Below are 16,161 nucleotides of genomic sequence, written 5' to 3'. Positions count from 1 at the left end.
CCATTCCTATTGGTTTAAAGTTAAGGAACAATACAGGAGCTGTCCAATCAAATTTTTTTTATACAGTAATTATTCCTGTTTATTGTTTTAGTAAACAAAGCAAAGATATAATTTTGCACAGTAGCTGGTAAGTTAAATTTTTGTTCAAAATTGACCATGAAAGTTTGTATCCAAGTTTTTTTTATATGATAAATTAATTCTAAATGAAATTTTGGAGAATTTCCTGTTACACAACGTCAATTTTTTGCTGATAATCCCAATATAATGGAGTGTATCACTACAAAAGAAAGATGCAACTGAAATCTGTTATTGGAACATGTTAAAGTATGATTTGATTTATTTATTGCAGATGTCAGTTAATATGGAAATTGAAAATAACAAAGAAGAGCAGTGTGCTCGTAAGTTGTGTGTGTGTGTGTATGTGTGCGTGCATGCACGAGAAGTTATTCATATATATATAATCAGGCTGTACACTGTATGAGTCATAGACCGAGTTCCCATACCTAGATCGATCTGACAGGGCCGATCCATCTCCAAGGGGTTTCTCCCAAAATTGCTTTCATCTTAAGCGTCTTAGATGTCTGCCACTCCTACTGAAGGTGCTAAATGATCATTAATATCCCCCTAGCAGCTTCTGGCACACATCTAAGCTGCTTAAGTTGATTGCAATTTAGGGAGAAACCTCTTGGAGATGGATTGATCCTATATAAGATAGATCTAGGTATGGGAACCAAGTCTAATACATGTTCTACCAAATCAATACATTGTCCTAAACTGCTCTTGCATACTTTTTAAATGTTCTTATGTAAATGAAAAAGAAATTGACTTACTTATTCATAATAAGAATGCAATATATCCTTTTTTTATATTTAGTGAGTGATTTGAATGTCTGCAATTACAACATCAAAAAAGATATATTGACAAGATTTCTTTCTATTTTCTGTTTCATTTTAAACAGCCATGGCCACTGTTCGAATAGTCCTAAAGGACAATATCTTAAAAGCCAAAGCAGTGGGCAGAGGAACTGCCCTTGGAACATGGGACACCCAACGTGGTGTAAACCTTGCTAGGTGCACCGAGTTGGGTGTCCCTGTTCTAAGGGCGGAAGTTCTTCTGCCCAAGGCTGCAAATATAGAGTGGAAGTTTGTTAGACTGCAAAACGTAAGTATAATATATTAATTTATTTGTAATGACAAATGAACTGAGATGAAAATAATTTTCCTTTTTATTGAAAAATAAAATCTAAGTTCAACAAATTTAAGTGTTTTTTTTTTTTAGCTTCATTCATTTCTTGTAGATTACAATGTATTTTATTAGTCAAATTTTAAATATATGTATCTTTTCATTTGAATTTTCTTTTTCATTTCAGACATCAACTTATCTTCAATTTATTTATTTATTTATTTATTTATTTAGCCTTACCACCCTGGGTCTGGCTGGATATGGGAGCCTGAACCCTTTAGGAACAGGTGCCTCCAGGTGACCACCAAGGACAGCATGGAAGTGACCTGTACATGGGGAGAACTGGACATGGAAATAAAAGGTCTTGTAATTCTATTAAATCTAACTAATGGAAAGAAAGGCGAATTAACATTATTATTCTATAAAATGTAAGATATGGAAAGAAATGGCCCTTTTATTCTATCAAATGAAATTTAGACTATTTCATTCTCAATGTCTATATCATAATTTGTGAATAACAAAAAATGTATGCATCTTATTCCAGAGTCTAACTACACATATGAACCTGAAGTCCACACCAGTGATAAGCAAATTGCAGGTAATAATTCAGTTGATTTTAGCAATTTACTTGGTGTGTTTGTTCATTCTCACTATTTGCAAGGAATCTTGAAGTAAAAGTATCATTGTTTTTTACTACAAACACCTTAACTCTCAGGGTGCAAGTCTTGACCCTTGAAGCTGTTGATTACCAGGGAACATTCACAATGAATTTGGTCAATTTTGTCTACCTAGCTAATGTGCACAAACTCCATGGAAACTTCAGAATGCAATAAGATTAATAAAAAAACATAACTGACTAACACATCCCCTCTTGTTTCTTACTTACCTGTAATTACATTACTACTGCCGTAACGTAACGTGTTAAGCTTAGATTCAATATAAATTGTATTCCTTTTCATTTTAATTATTCTGTTTCAGTTACCAAGGATGATAACAGAGTAAAAGCTCCTAACACTGAAGAGACTGGTAAGACAGGAATCTCAGTAAAATATTTATTATTTAAATACACATATGAAATCTACAAATGTGCACACTTACACACACACTCTCTTTATTTTCAGAAAAATCCATGCTTTTACTGTGTAAAGATTGAACATGATTTGCACTTCTTTAAATTTGCTTCTGTTCTTTCAGTTGATACCAAAGACAAGAAATATGCAACAGTTTTAACAGTTGTTAAAAGTATTGAGGAGATAGGTGAGACCAGAAACTCAGTAATGCACATGCGTCCACACGCACTAACATGCACTCTCACACAGTACACACACACACCACGTTGCTTATCCAAAGTCTTGTCTTTAGCATACTTAAGAAGATCCAAATTTATTTTAAGTGAATTGTATTTGAATGTGTTTTCACCAATGTAATTCCGTATTTGTGCCCGAATTCCGTTTGAACATGGATTTTGTTTCATTTGGTTTCTATTCCATATTTTTTGCTTTAGCCGACATTAAAGATGCAAACAGTGTGTCACTTGCTGAGGATATCAAGAAAAGAGGTAAGAAAGTTAGGTCCATTTAAACACACCCAAAAAGTTTACACACACACACACACACACACACACACACACAGAAGCAGGCTCTCATACACAATCATTGTGTTAATTCACTGTTAGGTGATCTTATTCTTTATTGTATTTTTGTCTGTGTATGATATCCTTGTTGTGCTCATGGACAGAATTATTTTGTTTTCCATTTTTTTCTTCAGTTAATGTCAAAGACACAAAAATTGTGATAGAGGACGTGAAGGAGAGAGGTAAGACGGGAGGGTCTATATAATAGGTATCTATTTATTACAGTGTTAAATACACACACATACACTCCTTGTTGTGCAAACAGTATTTGTACTTTTGACAAGTATTAATTGAAATTCAAAATTTGATTATTCTTAACAGTGGTAAATGTGTTTCAATGTTGATTTATTTATGAAATAAAATGATGCACAGACTGTATATTGAAGGTTATGTTATTGCATTTTACAGAGTAATATTGTGTCATAAAAACGATAGAGTCTGAGGACAATTTTTAAAAAGATTTAAAAACTTATATCTTCAAAAAGTTTTGTAATTGATATGACTGTTATCTTTTCAATATAATTGATTTGACTGTTATCTTTTGAATTGTACAATTTATTTTTAATATCATAAATCTTAATTGTCCATCAATTCAATTAATTTTTAGAACACATCTTAATATCTTTTTATTTTAACTACCTTTTAATTTACTTTATTCATCTTATTTTGTTCATTTTACCCATGTTAAGTCTACTGAATATTTAATATGGATTTTAGACTATAAATAAATATTATTATTATATCTTTCAGCACCCAAGGATCGCCGCCTTTCTCGATGGAGAAGATTGTTAAATCTTTTTACATCCTGCTTTAGACACAGGTCAAGAGCATAAATGGTAATTATTATTATTACTATTATTAAATAAAAACTATTACTTCAAACATTCAGAAATTAGGAAATTTTGACATCATTTTTAAAAGAACAGATTAATTTTACTGTCATATGAAAGTTATTTTGTTTGCTTCCTTCTTTGGATGGCATCATAACTAAAATGAAGTTTTTAAGAGGCAAACTATGTCAAGTAGCTGGTTAAAATTGTATTTGAAGCCAGTTATTATATAATAGCAGCCAAGAGCTGGTGGTTGTTGGATTGCTGCCTTTTAATAACTAATACATTTTAACTGAATTATATTTTAATGTTTTCATCTTCTTATTTTTCAGGGAGGACAGTGCAGAACTACTAGAGTATTTTTACCTCTGTGGCAGTCAATTAAAAAAAAAAACTTCAGTATATCATTGATTTTCTTTGTTTTACAATAAAAATGCAATATTCTGCAATCAGATGAGTTTTGTTTTTCCTTCATTTCTTCATTAAAAAGTTTGAATTAGCAGTATAATGGCCATTCTTATCTTAAGGCATTTGGAACAACAGGCAAGGAGCCAGCAGTTCCAAAGGGTTTATTTTTTTTACTGAAAAGTCGACTTTTTTTACCCCAGTAGTTGACCAAACTTGAGAAAGAGCCTAGATTAAATTCTGCTTAAGAGTGGACCTCTTCCAGCAAAAATACAATGCTTTGAACCCAGGAATCCCTCAACCACAATGTTAAAAACCGTTTATTAACAAACATTTTTCATCCATTTTGTGTCCCTAACATTATAATCTCAGTGCTAGCAAATTTATCTCAAAATGTTTAATCACACTTCTTATTTTATTTCTTTTACACTGTAAAAACATTTAACTATACTCACTCAGATACATGAATGAACAGTGGTATATGCACTTACCCTAACAAACAGCTGAATTACTGATTATTACATTTTTGCTTCTACATTTCAGCATTTTCATGTTTAAATAAAATAGATATGCCAATTCTTTAATTATGCAAGTTTCTTAATCCAAATTGTAATATCAAGGGATGGAATGTCACAGAAGGTGCGCAATACATGTACCAAGCAAATGTTTCCTTGTCTGGACACGGCTAGTTTTCCTGAGAAACAATTGTTGTCAGTTTATATATGATACTTAAAAATGCAAATAAAAATCACCACCTTCAGAAATTATATGGTACTCATAAGGAGCTGCAAGCATGGCCTAGTTTTCTTGCTTTATTCAAGGTGGGTCATAATGCATTCAGAAGAGTTCTAACTGAAAAGTATAAAATAAATTAATAAATAATTTAAAATCCCAGTTGATTTTGGTCTTCTAAAAAAGGAAAATGTTCACATCAGTAATACATCCTAGGTTATTTTGCCCAAGTTTCATGATACTTTGTTAAAAACAAAATTCACAAACCTTTTCACTTTCTAAAACAATTATTCCATACAAATAGTGTGTAAAATGAAATTATTTTATTTGCAGGGTGCTTGTAATATAACCCAGATCTTAATTAACTTTTTTTCCATCTACCTATATACTTCTAGTGATACAAGCTCTGGGGAGGGAAAAAAATTTTTCATAAGTTGATAAATCTCTATAATCTCACCGAGCTCTCACAGAGCAATGATGGCAGCAAGCACAGCTGGGAAGAGGCTGGAGATGAGAGCTACGTAAAAGATGAAAAGGTAAAAATCATGTAAAGAAACACTTACTTATTATTGAATGCTGATAAGTTTACATGTTGATTATGGTAGTGAGCCAAACAATTTGAAGAAGATTAATTTTTTTTTTAAATTTACTTCAGAGAAACATTACAACAGTTGAATTGATTTAAACCCAGCAATAAAAACCTTTGTTAAAATATGGGCCATCCACTAAAACATGAAAATCTTAGTGGAAGTATTGCATTTTATCAGAAGTGCTACTAAGATAAGCCACATTTTTGCTTCTCATTTGTTCCAAACACATTTTTCCTCATTTTAAAATCTTACTTTGCTGTTTATAATATTTGCAAACATTATCTGAGATTCAAATAGTTGACATGTCATAATTTCCATGTATTCCCCCACCTATGATCATTTTCATGATGTGCTTCACCAAATATACATGAGACAAGTGATGTCAGACACTTTCCTCAGACAGATGTTGTAAACACTGAATTTGTTCACTTATCTTTGAAACCAGTAGCGTAGGTGGTATCTTAAACCAGTTATATGATTATCCCCAAAAATCCCCAAAATGCTTATATTTGCCATCCACAGCTAGCTTTTTGTAATTAAAGGGATAATTACTCTTCTTTTCAGCCAAAAAATGAATTTTCCTGGAGTAAACAACATTTTCCTCATACTCACCAACAGTTAATGAATCCATTTTTACATTCAAAGTTAGTCCCTGTTTTTTTTCTAAAAAGTTTGGTTTTTTGTTAAAATTTTAATTGATGGCTATACTCTGTTAAGATTTTAACAGAGTATAGCCATCAATGGAGGTCACGTGGTCTAAAGACAAGCTCAGATATCAGAATAATAGCTAAAACTGCCATTTTTGTGGTAAAACAGAATATATTATATATCTATGAGTTATTCACAATGTTTTTATTGTGAAATATAGATCTCATACGAAGAGTTATTATCCCTTTAACCCTACATACCAGTGCACCTTAAAAATTACTTAACCCCTTAAATATTTTTCTGGCGCATACCGATGTTGATATTTCCATTGGAGCCTATAGGAGCTTTATAATTTTATTAAGTTGAATGCAAGCATAGAGGGATATGTGAATGATTTGTGATTCCTCATTTTCCCATGAAAATCCATTTTGGCAGGTAAATCTTATGGAGTGCTCCTTTAAACAAAAAACACAGTTGGCACTTCTGGGGAAAACATCACAATTCATGCAAAAAATTGATTATTTTACGGAAATCTATGGTTATGCTGATTTTCAAAAAGAACCCTTCCCTTCGCCAAACAATGTTACTCAGTAAATTTTAATTTAAAAAGCAGTTTGGCAGTACATGATAGGGTCCGATATTTTGGACAGTACATACAGGCAGTTATCCAAATATATCCAAATATACTCAACACATATATATCTTTATAAAAAATTTATATTAGGTGAGATAATCATACATTTCAGGATACATAAACATAGATCGATGTGAAAACCAACAGAGATACTAGTATGAAATACATAATCATGAACTTAGCTGTTTGGGGAGAGCAAACAGTGGAGTCGACTCTGTGCATCTAACCTTTGGTCACAAACATTAAGGCTGCTATCTACAGTCATGTACCTGAAGGTCAAATTGAAAATCTATGAGTTTATTTAAACAGGTATATTGTCTCAAAGACCCCAAAAACGTCTACATAAATGGCCTTTTAAGCTGATATAGCCATAATTATGAAATACACCAGGTCATATTCAAGTCCCTAGTAAAATGAATTTTTTTACCTATCAGAAAAGCAAATAAACAATATTAACAATAATGAAATCCATACATCAACAAATATTTTATCCGATCCGGGACCATTCCCAGACCCTATCGTGCTAACAGTGGATCGATCTATCTCCAAGGGGTTTCTTGCTAAATTGCTATCAACTTAAGTGGCTTAGATGTCTGTCAGGCCTACTGAAGCTGCTAGGGGGTAATTAATTATCTTTTAGCAGCTTCAGTAGGCGTGCCAGACATCTAAGCTGAAAGCAATTAATCTAGAAAGCCCTTGGATATGGATCGATCCTGTAAGATCAATCTAGGCATGAGAACCCAGTCTTAAACAGAAAATTTAATGGTTAAAAAAGGAGGCTGACCCATCCATTTCCACACTCCGATTTTTAAATCCTATCTGCATAAATCTCCAGAATGACCTTAAATCTACAACAAGGCAGCAAAGCTGTCAAATGTACAGACAAAAAGCAGAAAATAACAATGCACAAAATAGGCTACTGACAATTCTGATGCAAAAGTACATTATGCTTAACTGTAAATTCAACATCAAATTTTAATTATGCTCAACAGGTAATACCGATGTAAGTAAAATGTGTAACAAGCATAAGCCTTCAGGCCGATGGGAGTTCAAGTTCACACTTTGAAAATGCCAGAATGAGAAAAATGAAAATTTCACACAAAATTGCATAAATTCAATGATAAATGATAACCCAATTTCTTAATTTCTAATTTGAATTTTCTTTCTAATTTGAACTGCATGCCAATCCTAAAAATCATACTTGAAAGTTGAAAATAATTATAAGTAACACAGTTATCTTTTCATAATGTTTGTAGTAGCAGTTCAAAAAGGTTTTTGTCAATTTTGATGTAACATTACATAATAAAAAACAGAATAATTATCACAAATTTTTGATAATTGACTATAAATAGCATGGACGTGTAGAAAACTTGATTACCATTCAGCTTCATGTCCATGGGAGCTCTGAGTCCCACAATGAATATACCAAAACGATAATAATGAATATTTCACTAAAATGTATAACTTCCAGAAAAAGAAGCCAATTAGACTGCTTTTCCAACTCGGGCTGAATTTTAGTCCTGTGTTTCTTTTTTGAAAGTTTGACAGTCATAAGTAACACGGTTTTCCCATAATGGTCATCATGGCAGCAGCACCAAAAATTGTGTTTTCTTCTATTTTGATGCAACATTACATAATGCTTAACAGCATAATGACCATCAATTTAAATAATAAAATAAACGTATCATGGATTTTCAGAAAATGTGACTAGCATGGGTCTTCAAGCCTGTGGAGGTTATAAGTCACACCTTGAAAATGCCAATATGTAAAAAATTTAATTTTCACAAAAAACTATTAAATGCCAGAAAAATTAACCAAACAGACTGCATTGCCTACTGAAGCTGTATTTTAGTCCCAAGTTTCTTTCCTGTAAGTTTGAGAACAGTAAGTGACATGGTTTTCCTTAAATAGTCTTCATGGGAGCAGTGCCCAAAATAGGGGTTTCTTCAAATTTTGATGCAACATTACATTACGTTTAACAGCATATTGACCATCGATTTTTAATGATAAAATATTAGTATCATGGATATTCAGAAAATGTGACTAGCAAAGGTCTTCAGGCCCATGGAACTTCAAAGCCACACCTTGAAAATGCCAAAATGTAAACAAGACAGCACTGTTCTGAAATGGCTTTTTCCCATGTTTAACAATTTTTTAACATAAAACAAAATTAACAGTTTACTGGCATTTTTATATGATCAACTAAGAAAATTGATGAGATGGGAAAACTATCAATAGAACAGTGTTAAATGTCCAATTTCCTCCATTCTGAGATTCTGAACATAGTGGATTATTGAATCTGACAAACTGCAATGATATGAGTTTATTTCCATTTTTGACACTTTATTACACAAAAAATGATAAAAAGTTTACCATCCTTTTTACATAACCAACAAACAATGTTGTAAAGATGCAGGAAATGTCAAACAAACACTTTTACGTAACTTATTAGTTCAATAATGAGACTGTTAACATGCCTAAGAATTGAATCTGAGGAAATGTGAAAAACAGCATAACCTCTAAAATAATGGCCCAATTATGCTGATTTTCAAAGTTAACCTGCATTTTAGCAGGATTGACCACTCCTGTGAGTTTAATGACAATTGGCCAATCTGTTTTTCTTATATTGTGTTTACAGTGTTGCATATATGCTGAAAAGTGAAAAAAAAGCATAACTACTAAAATAGTGGCCCAATCATGCTGATTTTCAAACTTGACCTGCGTTTTAGTAAGATTGAATACTCCTGTGAGCTTTATGAGAACAGGTCTATCGGTTTTCCTTGATATGTGTTTACAATGTTGCATATATGCTAAAAAGTGAAAAAACAGCATAACTTCTACAATAATGGCCCGTTCATGCTGATTTTCGAACCTGACCTGCACTTTATGAATATTCATCAGCTCTGTAAATATAAAGCCAAAAAGTAAAACTGCCTTCCACTTATCGTGTTTACAATGAAAGTGCACGGCGCCGGCGCCGGCGACGACAGACGCAGGTGATGGCAATATGTACAGACACAACTGTGTCTGTACATAAAAACCTGGTGATATATAGCTCATGCCTGATCAAAGAGAAACACTGGTATAACATGAACTTATTAGTATTGACACAAAATATTTGATGAATGTCAAAACTACCCACTAAACGTGGCCTTTGTTGTGGTCAACTGCTGATCACATCACTACAAAATGGTCAATTCACCTGAGTGTGCCAAGTGCTGTACGTTGACAACTGACCACGTCCTTGTTCTGAAGTAGCATCTTTTTGGCACAAATGGAGTTGAGTCCCTTCACACATACACATGCTTTGGTTGATAAAGGGTATTAAGGGGATTACGCCCCCCCCCCTCCCCTTAGCCACCCTCATCCAGCTCCTACGATAGCGTATCAAATCCATCGCTCGCCGGTTCAACTTTATGTGCTGGGTATTCCGTGCTTCCCGGCAATTGAGCAGTTATCGCGGTCTACAACATTTTGGGGAGAGACTGATGGAGTAGAGAAGAGCAAAAATGTCTGCAAAATTCTACATCGTTTTCATATGGAGAAGTGGGCTAGTTTTACACTCATCGACCTCCCCCTAAAACGTTCCACTCTAGAAAAAATCGATAATCGTATGAGAGGTTTATACAGGCAATTGACCTACATTATCGTAGCACTTTCTGGCGCTAGTTTAACAGCCTTATGATTCGGGAGTGAAAATGTAATTTATGCCCGTGTGTGAAGGTTGTTTATAATTATATAACTTATAAACAGGGAATGTCGGTCAAATCTTTAGAAAAGTTTTGAGCTTAAAGAGGCATGTTTTTTTTAGGAATAACGAAAAAAATGTACACTACTATGCTCAAAAACAAGAAAAAACTGCATTTTCTCTTTTATGCAAATTAGATTGCCCTCCGTAATAAAGCTGTCGAGAAGGTGATATTCAAATCTGAGACTTCAAATAGCAGTGATTTTGAAGACCTTGGCTATTTTGACATTAATTATTAGATAAAAATCACATGAGCTGCCAAATGTAATTTTCCAGAAAAAAGGCAATATCTTTTAACAACTTGCTCGATCCGACCTTCGGATGAATTTTGTAATATCCAGGAGCCCCCCCCCCCCCCCCCCCCCCCCATACATACAGGGTCGAAGCCAGGATTATTTGAAAGGGGGGGGGGGGGCGTCCGTGGATGTGAAGCCGACCCCCCCCCCCCCCCCCCCCCCCCACCCCCTGGCGTGGTGTTCGAGGCCTGGGGAAGGGTTTCGAAAATTTTTGTTTTTTAGAGGGCGAATGGTGTCATTTGGTACGGTTGAGAACTTAGCATGAAAATTTATGCGTTAGCACTCCTATTGACTGTTGATAGGAAAACTGGTTAGCTTCACAGTAATGTGCTTGTTGAGGAGATGAGAAGTACAATAAAAAGTTGAGAGCTGCCGCACCGCGGCTGATTCGGCAACTGGTTTTCGTTTCCAACTTTTTGAGCCCTTTGCTTTCATGCGTTAGCACAGCCAGTACATATCAGAATTGTCAGTAGGAATGCTAACGCATGAATTTTCGTGCTATTGAGAACTATGATGCAGCTAGTCAAAATTCTAATTTCAAAAGGGGACAATTGGTGTGATTTTTTTCAGAAATCAAAGGTGGGGGGGGGGGCAGGACCTACCTGACACCCACCTAAATCCGCCACTGACTTTATTTAATGTACTCTAGCCGTTTTCCGCCAAGTATCAAAGTTGATTTTTTAATTACCTATAGATTACTTACATTCCAATCCATTTTTGCTAAATTTTTCATGATTAAAATGTTTTTAATGTTTGAGGTGCGTATAAAAAGTAGCACCAATACTCCCCCGCTTCTTAACATCCCCGCACTGCCACTCCCGCGCACCGATACTCCCCTACAGAATAGATTCCTGTGGAATTCTTGATTTAAAACTTTTCTGTAATACGATTTTTTAATGCACCACTTTCTTAAGACCCAAAAGTGACACATTTTACTCGAAATATAGCGGGGGAAATAAAGAACAACTACTAAAATTGGTCTGCTTTGTAACTTAGAGCCCATTCAGAACAGAGGACTAACAGATCCCCGGATCTAATATGGCAACCGATTTAAAAGCTTACCGCTTAATTCCGCTTAATTCCCGCGAGGATTACGCAACAAGTATTCAAGTGGACCGGGCATATTTGATCCACGGATCTGTTAGTCCGCTGTTCTGACTCCGCTCTTAGGACATAGTCGGTCTCCACGTCAGACTTTGTGTGCTGCTCGACCGTAGAGCTCTTCCTTGTGATTTTTGATAAATGTGTCACAAAACTTCGTTTTTCACCTGTATATATATTACACATCCAAATTTATCATTCTATTTTTATCTATTTATTTAAGTCAAAGCTAGTTTTAACATAAGATAGATAACGCAGATGTGTAATTTCTTCAGGAAAGGACGAATTTGTTGAATTACTGAGTAATAAAAACGCAGTGTTTAAGCGACAAATGGCCGCCTTTGTCGCAGACTTCGTGGAAATGTTTTATTTTGGGTCATTCTATGAACATCTAAACAAGTTTAACGGGTCCTGGGACGAATAAAGTATGTGTCTGGTATACATATGTGCATTGAGGGGTCACAGTGGGGATTTCACGGCCAAATTTCATTTTAGAAAGATTGTTGTGATGTCTCAGTTATAATGAAATTACATGAATCTATTTCATTCATTGGGAAGAACTGTAACCAAGTTTTAAAGGATGTTCTTAGTTTCAAAAGAATTGAGCAACTTTAGTCATGGCTTCACATCTTAATTAAAAGTAAAATCAGTCTCATTTTAATTATGTTGAAGGTCTCTAGTAAATGTCTTAATTGGCTTTAATATCTCTTGCTATAAAATCACTTTAACGTATTTAGAGCATATAGAGAATACATTGTATTGAGATCATCAGAGTAAGTACTGTCAGTCGAACCAGGGATTTATATCGTAAAGTCCAATTCCCTGGTCGAGCCGATAGCTGGATTGCCCTTGCTGTCTTACAGTGTAGAAGACTCCAGACCTCTCACCCAGAGAAACAAAAACATAGAACAGTCAGTTAGTAGTTTATCCCTTGAAAACATATCATCGCCGTACGCGTTGTGTTACTTGCTGGAGTAGTAATTTAGCCCTGGTGCTCCCTGTGATAGAGGCCTTATTATTTCAAACTACAGACTTGACATTTAATATGGAATATTTTTTCCAAATCATTTTTCATCAATTTTTTTCCTATTTTACTGACTGATAAATGAAAATAAGGATTAAAATCGTGTTCTAATAACTTTTAATTATCTCTTTGATGTCATTGTGACATCAGTTCATTAATGGAATTAGCCAGAGAAGCAAACAAAAACACATTGCCTTTTCTACGTCATACGGCAACCATAAAATGAGATATTTTAGATCTCCATATTTTCCAAATTATTGTTTGTAAAAGAGTTACACGCTCCACAAAGGACGCTCATGTCAGTGTCTAGTCACAGTAACAGTCGCTGTTACGCCTGACCTCTTCTGGCTGCTACCAGCGCTCTCAAGCGGCAAGGCATTCCTTGGGATATGTTTTTATAGTTCAATCTGGAATAACATTCCAGGCATCGGTCGAAATCTGTCCAATTTGGCCCAGTTTTGTTGTAGGACATGTAGGCCATTCATTTGGCGAGTAATGGCCTACCCACATATTGTCTACGTGGTTCAAATATGGCGGTTTTGATGACCAAGGTAGCTGTTCATTCCCTTGGTTCTCTAAGTAATCTGTTATTAAAAGTGCTCTGTGTGAACCGGCAATCCCACCCTACAACCTAAAATTGTTCTTAAGGTGCCCCCTATCAAATGATAGTCAAGTGGTTCCCAGATTATTCCTTTATTTAATCTGGTTCAGGTTTTCGTCGATGACTGCCATTGGTGTTTTGGCACCAATGTGGTATCCACTTCAAATACTGACGCTGTTAATGACCTAAGTCACTTTAGAGGAGGCACACACTTCGTCGTTGGCCTCTTCTGGATGTCTGTAAACTCTGTTTTGACTAGTTGAGCGGTACAGGTGAAATCTGACCTCAATAAAGAAAGCCACGAGGTTTCAGTGTTCAACCCAGAAACGGTCATGGTCCCTAATTCATTAGAGAAACATACAACGATGTTTTGCTGTTTACAGTGGGTTCCTCGGAGGTCGTCTGGTATGCTAACCTGCAAAAACCAGTTTGGTGTTCGCTAAGGGCCTTGAAAAATGCGTTTTGGTGGCAATTTACCCCTCATTCTGAACGGACTGGGTGGTTTTTGTTTAGTTGCAACGGCATATCCTGAAAGACAGTGGGTCCTGTACTCTGGTGGTAAGATTTTAATACATTGGGTGTGGCCTCTATGTAGGTACATCAGTCTGGGCATTATTCTATAAAACTGTGCGGACCGTTTCGTTTGGCGCAATTAACTGTCTGGCAATGTCTGTCTTTTTCGCGCCATTTTGCCACAGATTAACAAACTTGCAAAGCACTGCATAGCTCATTTTACACACTGCAAAACCGACCACTTGCATGCAAAATTTCAAATTCTTCTATGCAGTAGTTGCCGACATATGGACACTTTTTTGACAGAACCTTGCTTTGCCAAAGCCAAGCTTTGACCTGCCCAAAGGAGCACTACCCAATTAAATTACATCATGTTACATAATGCAGCAGCGTAACAAACCTGGTATTCAGTTAATTGGAAGCGACACACCTGACTACACACTTCTCTATTCACATATCTTATATGAGATATTAGTTTTTTTGAAAAAAGAACACATTTCTACCTAGGCACACCTTCGAAACTGAAATATTCCATATTAAATGTCAAGTCTGTACATACATGTATTAACTTTAGAGTACCTGAAAAACACTGGCTCGTGTTAATAAGATTTTTAAACGGAATATAATCCAGTTTTACAAACATGCAATATACAACTTTAGGTATATCTGCTCCATATGTCCTAGAATGAAGCCTTTTTTCATGCGTGCCAAATAGCATTGCTAACTGCAACCCAGTACTCGACCAGATTGCGGCGCCCTTGTAAGCACAGCTCCTTTAAGCCCTTCAAACGCCTCTCCAGCGCCTCTTCCTCTTCCTTGGCGGTACCCCACCGTTTCTCGCATCCTCAAGAGACAGCGGCTCAGAAATGGACTGCAAGTCCTTGAGGTGGCGAATGAATGTCCAAATGAAGAGATGCCTCACCTTGACCATGTGCATGATGTGCACTGACAATATATCTTGTGCAGCAGTAAAGAAAAAGTAGAAAATCAGGACAGTGTGTCCACTAAGTTCAAGCGACGAAAGGTTATATATCAAACTGGGTCATTTTTTTTTAAATTTTAGCACACGTATGCTAAAAACTTTTCAATTTTGATAATTGAGCAGTAAAATCGTCCATTGAGCTTATAAGGCAGGATGCACTGCCACCTTTACCTCATACCACCTTGGGAACATTTTACTGATCTAAATTGTAGCACATCCCCACCAATCTGGCGCTGAGTCCTTGCCACCAAATACACTGTTGGGTCTAGCATAACTTCCTGCTGCATCTGTCTGCGGACATTGACGACTTGTGTGGTGGAGGAGTCATCTGGATGGTTATGCACTTGTTGTGGATGGTTATGCACTTGTTCATTCGGGTTGACCATAAATATATCTTGGGGATCATCATAAACGCTGCCCTGGAATGTGGCTTTTCATGTTTGTTCATGTTTGTTCCTATTTTCGTGCCCGCTTGGAAATAACATGTAAGGGTTTTTAGGAGATATAGTTTTTGTCCTTTGCTGTAAATGGACAAGGCCATCTGTTGAGCAGTACTCACTTGCACGCTCACCTGACACACTGTAGTGTGTTAGGAAAATTATGCTTGTGCAAATGTGCTGTGTATTTTAAGGTGCTGCAGACTACAATTTTATTCTATTTGTCAGAATATATCAATCATATTCTATTTTTAGTATAAAATTTCATTGGAAAATTGTTTTTGTTTATTTCATGAAAATAAGAAACAACATTGAATGAAAAAATATTGCATGAAATAAAGGAACAACAGTGAATGGAAAAAAAAATGGCATGAAAAAATTAAGCAACACTGAATGAAAAAATAATATTGCTTGAAAAACGAAACAACATTCAATGAAAAAAGAATAATGCAGTTAAATTTGAAACAACATTGAATGAAAAAAGAATATTTCATAAAAATTTGAAGCAACATTTAATGAAAAAAGAATATTGCATGAAAATGAGAAACATTGAATAACACAATTTTACACCCTCCCCCCCTCCCCCGATTTTCAATGACTGTATTTTTATGATTGGTGCAATAAACGTGTCAAAAGACGTCATCACCAGCGATCTGCAGTGCCCACCCACCCTCCAGGCCATTACATCATAGATTGGTAGAACCTATCCTCAGAATTTCATGTTTTGAAGCCCTTGTGAATACAAGTACTCGGGCACTTATGATTGAATCCAAACCCGGAAGTTAGGTCGTTCCAAACTTCCCTC

General features: G+C 35.4%; 1 protein-coding gene and 1 long non-coding RNA gene across 3 annotated transcripts; one reads left to right on the top strand and one right to left on the bottom strand.

The window, feature by feature from the left end:
* The first annotated feature begins 335 nt into the window (after nucleotides 1-335).
* LOC106180838 (uncharacterized) lies at nucleotides 336-4,099 on the top strand. The gene is made up of 9 exons (XM_086997773.1): nucleotides 336-398; nucleotides 1,417-1,543; nucleotides 1,727-1,780; nucleotides 2,161-2,208; nucleotides 2,377-2,439; nucleotides 2,687-2,740; nucleotides 2,950-2,997; nucleotides 3,566-3,651; nucleotides 3,978-4,099. The coding sequence occupies exons 2-8, from the start codon at nucleotides 1,498-1,500 to the stop codon at nucleotides 3,646-3,648; spliced, it is 396 nt and encodes a 131-aa protein (XP_086853899.1). The 5' UTR covers nucleotides 336-398; nucleotides 1,417-1,497; the 3' UTR covers nucleotides 3,649-3,651; nucleotides 3,978-4,099.
* A 253-nt stretch (nucleotides 4,100-4,352) lies between these two features.
* On the bottom strand, nucleotides 4,353-10,173 carry LOC147759514 (uncharacterized). 2 transcript variants are annotated; one of them, XR_015331464.1, is made up of 3 exons: nucleotides 9,857-10,173; nucleotides 5,240-5,299; nucleotides 4,353-4,902 (listed from the first exon to the last, which is right to left on the bottom strand). It is a non-coding gene; the product is annotated as an uncharacterized LOC147759514 (long non-coding RNA). The 2 variants fall into 2 exon arrangements; XR_015331465.1 differs by having other exon boundaries at nucleotides 5,149-5,299; nucleotides 9,857-10,149.
* Between the last annotated feature and the right edge of the window lie 5,988 nt (nucleotides 10,174-16,161).

This window comes from Lingula anatina, chromosome 10 (assembly GCF_051362555.1).
Source record: "Lingula anatina isolate TDL-2025a chromosome 10, LinAna3.0, whole genome shotgun sequence".
NCBI lineage: Eukaryota > Metazoa > Brachiopoda > Lingulata > Lingulida > Lingulidae > Lingula > Lingula anatina.
The sequence above is the reverse complement of the archived record's forward strand: the minus strand, read 5'-3'. Positions and strand labels throughout refer to the sequence as shown.